Source organism: Silurus aristotelis, assembly GCF_946808225.1.
Source record: "Silurus aristotelis genome assembly, chromosome: 11".
Taxonomy (NCBI): Eukaryota; Metazoa; Chordata; class Actinopteri; order Siluriformes; family Siluridae; genus Silurus; species Silurus aristotelis.
In genome coordinates this window covers 20,651,828-20,663,122 of record NC_139584.1, presented here as the reverse complement: position 1 = coordinate 20,663,122, position 11,295 = coordinate 20,651,828, and the positions used below count along the sequence as shown (strand labels likewise).

General features: G+C 39.8%; 1 protein-coding gene across 1 annotated transcript; it reads right to left on the bottom strand.

Moving 5' to 3' along the window:
- Window positions 1-5,875: 5,875 nt before the first annotated feature.
- Window positions 5,876-10,414, bottom strand: LOC310733771 (vesicular inhibitory amino acid transporter-like; the record flags this gene model as incomplete). Its single annotated transcript, XM_083555173.1, has 2 exons — window positions 5,876-7,613; window positions 10,040-10,414. 2 exons carry the CDS (start codon window positions 10,412-10,414, stop codon window positions 6,444-6,446), a joined length of 1,545 nt encoding a protein of 514 aa, XP_083411299.1. The 3' UTR covers window positions 5,876-6,443.
- Window positions 10,415-11,295: the final 881 nt, after the last annotated feature.

Below are 11,295 nucleotides of genomic sequence, written 5' to 3'. Positions count from 1 at the left end.
CCACCCTGTCCTCTATATCTGCCTCTTTTACACCAACTACCTGCATGTCTTCCCTCACCACATCCATGAACCTCCTCCTTGGCCTTCCTCTTTTCCTCCTACCTGGTGGCTCCATCTTCAGCATTTTTCTACCAATATAATTCATGTCCCTTCTCTGCACATGTCCAAACCATCTCAATCTCGCCTCCCTCACCTTGTCACCAAAACATCCTACATGTGCTGTCCCTCTAATAAACTCATTTCTAATCTTGTCCATCCTCGTCACTCCCAACGAAAACCTCAACATCTTCAGCTCTGCTACCTCCAGCTCCACCTCCTGTCTTTTACTCAATGCCACTGTCTCTAATCCATACAACATCGCAGGTCTCACCACAGTCCTATAAACTTTCCCTTTCATTCTTGCAGATACTCTTCTATCACAAATCACTCCTGTCACTCTTCTCCACCCACTCCACCCTGCCTGCACTCTTTTCTTTACTTCCCTAACACACTCTCCATTACTTTGCACTGTTGACCCCAGGTACCTGAACTCCTCCACCTTCTCCACCTCTTCTCCCTGCAACCGCATCACTCCACTGCCCTCCCTCTCATTCACACACATGTACTCTGTCTTACTCCTACTGACTTTCATTCCCCTTCTCTCCAGCGCATATCTCCACCTCTCCAGGCTCTTCTCAACCTGCTCTCTACTCTCACCACAAATCACAATATCATCTGCAAACATCATAGTCCAGGGAGACTCCTGTCTGACCTCGTCCGTCAACCTGTCCATCACCACTGCAAACAGGAAAGGGCTCAGGGCCGATCCTTGATGCAGTCCAATTTTCACCCTGAACCAGTCTGTCGTACCTACTGCACACTTTACTGCCGTCACACTGTCCTCATACATGTCCTGCACCACCCTCACATACTTCTCTGACACACCTGACTTCCTCATACAATACCACAACTCCTCTCTCGGCACCCTGTCGTACGCTTTCTCTAAATCCACAAATACACAATGCAGCTCCTTCTGTCCTTCTCTATACTTCTCCATCAACATCCTCAAAGCAAATAAGGCATCTGTGGTGCTCTTCCTCGGCATGAAACCATACTGTTGCTCACAGATGGTCACCTCTTCTCTCAGCCTGGCTTCCACTACTCTTTCCCATAACTTCATGGTGTGACTGATCAACTTAATTCCCCTGTAGTTACTGCAGGTCTGCACATCTCCCTTATGCTTAAAGATCGGTACCAGCACACTCCTTCTCCATTCCTCAGGCATCCTCTCCCCTCCCAGAATCCTGTTAAACAATCTGGTTAAAAACTCCACTGCCATCTCTCCTAAACATCTCCACGCTTCTACCGGTATGTCATCTGGTCCAACCGACTTTCCATTCTTCATCCTCTTAATCGCTGCTCTCACTTCCTCCTTACTAATCCTATCTACATCCTGCTTCACCAACTCCACAACCTCCAACCTTCTCTCTCTCTGATTTTCCTCATTCATCAGCTGCTCAAAATATTCCCTCCATCTTCTCAACACACTCTCCTCACTAGTCAACACATTTCCCTCTCCATCCTTTATTGCTCTAACTTGCAGTACATCCTTCCCAGCTCGGTCCCTCTGCTTGGCCAATCGGTATAAATCCTTTTCTCCTTCCTTAGTGTCCAACCTCTTATACAGTTCCTCATATGCCTTTTCCTTGGCTTTCGCCACATCCCTTTTAACCTGCTGCCGCATCTCCTTGTACTCCTGCCTACTCTTCTCATCACTCTGTCGATCCCACTTCTGTTTTGCCAATCTCTTTCCCCTAATGCTCTCCTGCACTTCCTCATTCCACCACCACATCTCCTTGTCTTGCTTTCTATTTCCAGATGTCACACCAAGTACTTTTCTAGCTGCCTCCCTCATCACTCCTGCAGTAGTTGCCCAATCATCCGGCACCTCTTCACCACCACCAAGCCCCTGTCTGACCTCTTCCCTGAACCTCACACTACACTCTTCCTCCTTCAGTTTCCACCATCTTATTCTTCTTTCAAACCTTACTTTCCTCCTCTTCTTCTTCGCCTCCAAAACCATCCTACAGACCACCATCCGATGCTGTCTAGCTACACTGTCCCCCGCCAACACCTTACAGTCTCCAATCTCCTTCAGGTTGCATCTCCTACACAGAAGATAATCCACCTGTGTGCACCTTCCTCCACTCTTATACGTCACCCTATGATCCTCCTTCTTCTTAAAATACGTGTTCACCACTGCCATTTCCATCCTTTTAGCAAAATCTACCACCATCTGCCCTTCCACATTCCTCTCCTTAAAACCATACCAACCCATCACCTCCTCATCACCTCTGTTCCCTTCACCTACATGCCCATTAAAGTCTGCCCCAATCACCAATCGTTCTTTCCTAGGTACACCATCTACCACTTCATCTAATTCACTCCAGAATCTTTCTTTCTCCTCCATCTCACAGCCAACTTGTGGAGCATAGGCACTGATGACATTTATCATCATCCCTTCAACTTCCACCTTCACGATCATCACCCTATCAGAAACTCTCTTCACCTCCACTACACTCTTACTGTACGCTTCCTTCAGAATCACCCCTACACCATTTCTCTTCCCATCCACACCATGATAAAACAGTTTAAACTCACCTCCAATGTTCCTGGCCTTACTCCCTTTCCACTTGGTCTCCTGAACACACAACACATCTACCTTTCTCCTCTCCATCATATCAGCTATCTCTCTCCCTTTACCCGTCATAGTACCAACATTTAAAGTACCAACCCGAACCTCTACTCTCTTACACTGCTCCTTTTCCTGCCGTCTCTGTAGACGCCTTCCTCCTCTCCTTCTCCTCCTTCGGCCAACAGTAGCCCAATTTCCACCGGTACCCTGTCGGCTAACGATACCTGTGGCGGTCGTTGTTAACCCGGGCCTCGACCGATCCGGTATGAAATTCTCATTTGTGATCCGCATATTTGATTTGGCACATGTTTTACGCTGGATGCCCTTCCTAACGCAACCCTCCCCATTTACCCGGGCTTGGGACCGGCACTAAGAGTACACTGGCTTGTGCCCCCCTAATGGCTGGGTTTTAGCATAATAAAGTATTGAGCAAAAAACACTCTTGTGGTCTTCACTCCCCAGTGGGCAGAGAAATCAAGTCATAAGGGTGCTGATTATATCTAATTATATAAAGCATTCAGTAGACAAGCCTAGTGCCATTTTCTTTCTTGTGAGTGCTGGCCACTGGAGTAATGGTCACAGTAATCATGACTGCCTTTATTTCTTAATTTTTGAAATCTTTTTGCCAGTAAATTCGGATTTCAAACTTGGGCCTTTTTTTTTTATAGAAAATACTTAATTCAAATTAATTCAGAATTCTGACAAGAGGACGGTTCCCTGGTGGTCTAGTGGTTAGGATGCAGCGCTCTCACCGCTGCGGCCTGGGTTCGATCCCCAGTCAGGGAACTAACCCCCGCCATTAGGGTTTCACAAGCCAGTGCACTCTTAGTGCCGGTCCCAAGCCCAGATAAATGGGGAGGGTTGCATTAGGAGGGCATCCAGCGTAAAAACATGTGCCTAATCAGAACATGTGGATCATGACTACGGATGATCCGCTGTGGCGACTCCTAATGGGAGCGGCCAAAAGAAAGTTTTAATTCTGACAAGAGGGATTAGACATTAGCTTTCTACAATTACAACTCATTACCAGGTGGTCTTTTCTGTTTTATCATGTACAGCAATATGCTTTTACACCCCCACATTTACGTTCACCCAGAATTGTTGACAATGTCTGTGTTACCATCTGACTCTCTCTTCTGTATATACTGCCAAGTCCCTACTTGAGCTCTGCACACAATGTCTGATCTTCTCATTTGGAAACCACTTACTGTTGTGAAAGATGGCATGAACAGTCTGAAATTCATCAGATGACTATGGATAGTACCCTTTAAAACCCATGAAGATGGCTTTGAACTAAAATGTAAACTTTTTGCTATAATGGCTTAGAAGTACAATCGCTATAATAGATTTAGGACTGCCACTAACAGTGAACAGTTGTTACCTTGATAAAATATATATTTAATTTTTTCAAACTATACAGAATTTCCTGGTTACATGTCCCATGCTAAATGTTTAATGTTTCACTATATATAACTGTATTTCATATTGTCTCAAGATGTTATTTCTTGCCACAGTCACCTCTTGCTTACTCATTACAAGTGTTTTTACTCATTTAAAATGCATATATTTCTTGTAAAGTTTTTTTTTTTTTTTTTTTTTGTAAAGATGTATGGTGAAAATGTTTATGGGGAAAATATAATTGTATTGAAACATTTGTTCAAACTTCCTATTAGCTACAAAGCAATAAATTATTAATAATAATCAAACCTAAAAAAACTGGTATACCAAAGACTCATGCATGGTTGTTTTACCAGGTAATATACATATAACCCACTCTATATCAATTATGAAAAAATAAATTAAAATTGCATAAAAATTAACAGAAATTGGCCAACAAATTCCTGAGTTGGCAGCTGTCATCACCTGTCACCAGGAGATTGCAAAATCAATAATGCCAATGCCATCTGTGACCTAGTTGGCTATGCTTTTTGGGTGTGATGGATGAAATTTGTCTCTCCCATGGCAATAAGGTCATTAGCCAAATGTGGATGTCTGTGAGCTTGTGTCCATATTCAGTTAGCACTTTTCTCCAAGTGAGTTTAGTAACATTGTATAAGCTGCTATTCAAAACAATGGAATAATTGGCTTTGTGTGCTTTGCAAGAAGTGCAAGCTTGCTCTCACCCTTCTTAATTGTTAGCTGTTGTGATTCTGTTAAGAAGGTTCACTATCTAGCTTGATGGACCAAATGTAAGGGAGTTTCACTATCTGGTGTACGCTGATCAGGAGATTGTTCTCGCCCCAGTGGTAGGTTGCGAGATGTCGAATGATGACTGCTGCTCGGTGTTCTGGAATTTTATGCCCTTGATGGAGAGTGGTGCACTGTGACACTTAAATTATCACTTTCCAAGTTTACTTTGTAGAATTCAAGAGTTATATTTATATTAAGTTTTTAATCTGGCGTACCAGTGTAGATTTATTCATTGCTAGAGACACTTTTGTGTGTTGTAATGCCGCAAATGTAAATGTAAATGATGTCACAGAGGTAACTATTCATGAATGGTAAACTGTGAATCTCCCTCTAGTGGTGAAGCGTGGAAATACAACTGAAGAGGAATCCTTTCCTACAGATTCACTTTAAACAAAATGTACTGTACAGTAATTTAATCCAGGTTGCCAGCCAATCACTGTACAATTTGCAGTAAACAATTTTATGGCATATTTACAGTACAGTACTATTTTATCATACATTGTACATTTGCTGATTCGGTTGACGTACAGTAGGTCGTACTGAGAAATAGGCTGGCCACGTAAAGCCTTCTTAAAGTAAAATATTTAATATCATTTATTTAATAATTTTTTATTTGTATTATCATTGTTATCATTTAATGCATATATTTAATTGTATTATTATTATAATTATTATTAATATTATATTTATGAGAGAGAGAGAGAGAGAGAGAGAGAGAGAGAGAGAGAGAGAGAGAGAGAGAGAGAGAGAGAGATTTTAGCTTCCTCTGGATATTTTATAGCCCTAGTGGACCTGGTGGATTTGTTACACCAAAAAAAATAAAAATAAGACAGGGGAAAAGGCCACTGATGAATTTCATTTATTGGCTTTAAGCATGTCTCCAGGATTTACACTTTTTTTTCCCTTATATCCTCCACATTATGAATGCACAACAAAGCCATCCACATTTTGGGTTACATTAAACACATTTGCAGCACATGAATACAAACACTGAATATTAAACAGTCCAACTAAACATGTAAAAATGGTAAAAAATCACTGTAGTAGAATAATTTACTGAGCAAGAAACTACATTTTTAGACTAAATTTGACACTTCTTGTTAACTCTGTTGATTTGTTATTTGGATTCCTCTTTTTAATCAAATCTCAGAGCTCACTTCTCATTTAACTTATTTACATGTACTTTAGCAAAAACACATTTAGCTAAAAATAAAGAGAAGAAAAACAATAATAAGTGTTGCTTTTGGTCACTTCAAATGATAGTCTTTCCAGCATTATTAATTCTATTTTCTAATGTTTAATGTTGATTTTTATTTCCCTGGAAATGATTGTACACAAGGCATGTGTGCTGGGTTTTGTGCTCGCCATGACAAATGGTTGAATTATTTATTGCTAAGGAGTTATTAAGATTCATATCTTAAATAACACAATTAACAACAGACTATCACAACAAACTTTAAAAAGAATTACATTTTTTATATCATTTTGTTCAGTACTAAACTGATTTTAATTGAAACACATTTCTGTGTGTTGCAAAGCTTTGAAGAAAACCGATATTCTATTAATCGTGGGTGTTTTACTAAAAGGCCTCAATGAGTCCCTCAGTGGAATGAATAAACCCTGAAATGCTACATATGCCTCCTATTATACAGATGGAAATGTCAAAAAAGACCTCATGCCATAGAAGCTTGCGCCAAAGAAGCTTCAGGTGAAATAAGCAGGGTAACAGGAAGCACAGTCCGGCGCCAGTTAGACTTCCAGTCAGACCCATGAGCAGAGCAAAGTGTGGGACAAAGACAGCCATGAGAAGGGTGAAAACAACAAGCCCAATTCTCATGGCAAGTCCCCAGCACTTAAGCTTCCCATCTGTGCCATAGCATTTTGGGAATATGGCCCCATCTCTATCTTGAAAGAGGGACTTCTCTAAGATATCTACAGCAGCGAAGAAGGGCAAAGGGTAGGAGAGCAATGCCTTGGCCACCAAAAATATATTTACCCACATCCGTATGCCAGGCGGCAGGTTATCAGTGATTACTTCTTTTGTGTCGTCCGCCCATGTGAGGTAGGCTACAAGAGCAAACAGGCCCTTGAGGATGCATGCAGCAATGTGTGTCCACTCTAACATGCAATGGAACTCAGCAGGCTTCTGCATGTTGCCCTCAAGTGAAGGCAGAAAAATCTGTGACGTGTAACTAAAAACAACAATGCCAATAGAGATAGGGAACTTCTTAACATCAATGTAGAATTTGACCTTGTCCCATGCCCAGTCCTGCGCATGGGCCAGGCAGTAAGCAATCACTATTACATTGATGATGAAGTGCATGACTGTACACAGTAGGCTTAGCTTGGACACGGCTTTCAGGCTGCGCAGGAAGGCGCATGGCAGGAGCGCTGCAGTGGCAAACACTGACCAGGCCTTCTGCGAAACAGGCAAACTCGGAAAGCTGTTGTACATCAGGTTGCCACTGACGACCACATAAAGGATGCATGTCATCACCAGCTCGATTATTTGTGCCACATTCACAACATGGCCACCGAGCACAGGGAAGCGTGGCGCGCAGCAAGCATTCGCAATGTCCACATATGTGTCACGCACACGCACACGCTCCCCCTCCTCGTTCTCCTCATAGAGGCACATAATGAGGATCTTTCCTGTGTAGCAGCACAACACAGCCGTGAAGATGATGAGGAAGAGGCCCAGGTAGCCACCATGCAGGATGGCATAGGGGAGGCCCAATACAAACATGCCCTATAGTGTAAAAAAATAATTATTATAATTACAACAGTGCATAAATAATCATTATAGTGTTAATTTACTCAATCTCTTTTTAATTAACATGATGTTGATTTGTATACTGACCATTATTTATTTATTTATTTATTTATTTATTTATTTATTTATCACACTGTTACTGCCCTCTGGAATGTAAATGCTGCTTTGTATGTACACTGTATTTTATTTATATTTTTTATTGTATATTTTATTTTACTTAACTTATTCTATTTTTATTCTTTATAATGTATGTTATCCTTCTATCTAAGGCTTTATTATTATTATTTTATTTTATGTCAAAGACCAGTTGTTACAAGCATTTCACACAGTAATGTACTTTGTATGGTTTTTAATGTGACAAATAAAACTTTTTGATTGATTGATTGATTTGTTTATTTGTTGGTTTTTTGGCTTTTTGTGATCAACTACTTACTATGAGTTAACCTCCTATTTTATTACCTACAAATACACTAATACAAAGAAAGTGCAACAAACTGAATTCCAGTGCATAAAAATCCAGGAATAATATTTCACAAAGCATAGACAGTGCAATGATATTTAGGAAACATAAATGTTACATCAAGCCTTTCAATTTTTTTTATTGCCTCTAACCCTGCTGAAATAGCTAATAATAATTAGGTTAATTATAATTCGTTTCTTGGATCTAAGGCACCGATGTCTCCATGTTCGCAATGTGCAAGCAAGAAAACGTGACCAATGTGACCAAGGTTAGAAGTGTGGAGATTTCCAACCCAAGGCAAGCATTCTCTTGGGTGCAGTTAGTCCACAGAATAACAGCTTATTCAGAGACAGAGAAACTAAAATATCAGCCATCGTTGCCAAGTAAAAGCTTAGGACAGCATGGTATATCGATATCCAAAATGTCCTTCAGGGTTGTAAATACCAATCTCCAAAAACTGTTAACTTTCAGGGAAGTCCCAAAGCATATGTTTGCATTTGCATTCATTAATTTTTGTTTTGTCAGTTCTAAACAATTAACAACTTTTGCATATAAACTAACAGCATTTGTTGTTAAAGGTTGTTTGGGAGGCTCTGTACTCACCCGTTATCTCTGTTAGTATGGCACCTAGTGGTAAAAAATAGGAACAGGGAATAACTAACTATGGCTCGAAAGCCACTTTTCAGTGAAAGAGGATCAGAGCATAGGGTGGATTAATGAAAGTGCCTATACATTAAAAGTGTGTGTGCACAATGGTGACATTGTTTCCATCATAACACCTAAAGACTCCCTGAATATTCTGGGAAGGATTCAAGTTTTTAGTGAGGTTACTACCTGGTAGTCATTTACTCAGTTCCTTCACACTGCAACAGGAAATACCTGCTGTATCAAACTCGGTTAAAAACAAATATATGGTTAATCCTGTGAGAACAGCTGCTAGACAGTGTGATGGTGACCTGTGATGGTGCTTCCTGGCATTTTTTCTAAAAATGTATTACATAACTTAGTAACCTTATAGTATAAGTCATGTGTAAATGCCTCTCTACTTATTTTTGTTTGGGGCTATACTGGTTTTATTAGTATGCTTAGGTAAAAATAAACACAAATTGCAGATTTAAAGGTTTGTTTCTTGTTAGAGTGATTTTTTTATTAGGTCTACCTACACTTGAAAGTACAATGATGAAGTTACGCATTGAAGAAATCATTTATTTGTTTGTTTGTAATAAAGTTGTGGAAAATGATATCCAGCTTACACTACCAACACAGTATACTATTTTTTACTAAATGGCTACATAAAATTAAGTGTAATTAACACAAGATAAATCTAAATAAATGAATAATCTAAATGAACAGTGAAATGAATACAATCTAACAAACATGATGAGTAAATAAGTACTAAATATCTGCTTATTGACATCTGATTGGCATGGCTTGTCAGTTTTAAAAATCATTTGGACTTTTACTTTTCAGTTTTTTTCTTGGTAGTTCTCATTCATTTTTGTTTCCTACTGCCTAGTAAATGGTCCAAGATGCGACTTGTAGGTGGAGTGAAATAATGATTCTCCCGTAAATTGTTTCAAGCTACTCTGAGTCAAATCTGATAGAACAAGGTCTTGAAATGAGGACAGGTGGGGGTTTTTTTGTTGTTGTTGTTGTTTTTTTCAGCAATGCATTGACGTAAACGTATATGAGCACAACTTTTTAAAATTTATTAAAACATTTTAATATTGATTTATTAGATTATTCATATATTCCATTGTGATTTTAAGTTGCTAAAATGTAGATTATCATTACTATTAATATAGACCTTTTTTTTTTGTTTTGAATGACTACTTTTCCCAACACATCAGAAATAAGATGAGCTTTTACTTAAGGAATTGATTATAGGAATGTTTTATTACTTGATGAAAAGGATGAGGTTTTATTAGGAGTTGATGTGTACCTGTATTGCATTGGTTACGTTCCAGCCCGCATCCCATGCAGTGATTTTCGGCGTGTCTTGTGCTCCGCGCTCCGCGCTCGAGTCGCTGTTTTTTCGGGATCCTGAAGGACCGGTGTCGCGTCTTTGGTAATGACAGTCTCCCGCTACCGTTCCTTCTCTTTCCCCGGTCGTCTTCATCTCGTCCATTTTCAGCCCTTGTCTGTAATCGTAATCCAGTCCATCACAATCAGCGAAAGCGACAGCTTCCTCATCACTGGCCGCCTGGAAGCCGAGGCGCGCAAACACCCCGCTCACTCTCGCCTCGGATTTCTGGGACGCACTGCTCATTATACTGAAGAATTTATCTGAGATCTTGTGCCGTATCAGATGCGCCATGGTTCTTGATCTATAAAAAAAATACTTTTTTTTTTGCAATAAAGAGGCAGATTACAGGTTAGATCACTGAATACAGATCATTCCAGTTGATCATCTAATGTCTTTTTTTTTACTCTTCAAATAATCCTTCCTGGAATTTCTTTTGGAAAAATCATCTTTATTCAAAAGAAAGAAAAAAAAAGGTAACACAGGACAAAAATATTAAATACAAAATAGCTCAGTCTGAGGTCTGTAGTTTGCCTTTCGGCAGCAGACGCATACCAACTCAGGAGTGTGCCAAATGCCAGTTGCGCACCACTGAGTGTGTGTGTGTGTGTGTGTGTGTGTGTGTGTGTGTGTGTGTGTGTGTGTGTGTGTGTGTGTGTGTGTGTGTGTGTGTGTGTGTGTGTGTGTGTGTGTGTGTGTGTGTGTGTGTGTGCGGTGCTTGTAATATGGTCAGGGCTGAGAGGAAACATCCTGGCACCTTTTCTTGTGACGTAGCCGATATTCATGTAGTCAGTATAGAAGATTTTTTGCTCCACAAATCGCAACAGAACAAAATATTAAATTGGGGAACAAAATACTAAAAAATATTTTTTTTAATATATTGCATACTTCTTATATAGTAGGCTCATACATACATTCATATATTGATATATTTACATTTTCACATCCTTGTGCACTTTTTTTTTTTTTTGAGCCCTTGTTTCTCGAAAGCTACTTTTATTTGCTACTTTGATACAAACTCATTCCGACTTATTCATGTTATGCAATTATATAACATGTCGGTCATGATGAATTGTCTCAATCAAATCCGAAACATGCACTGTGTCAGATCATCTGACATTAATGCATTTCATGCTTTGCTGTAGCTCACACTAGCTCTATCTCCCCATTCATTT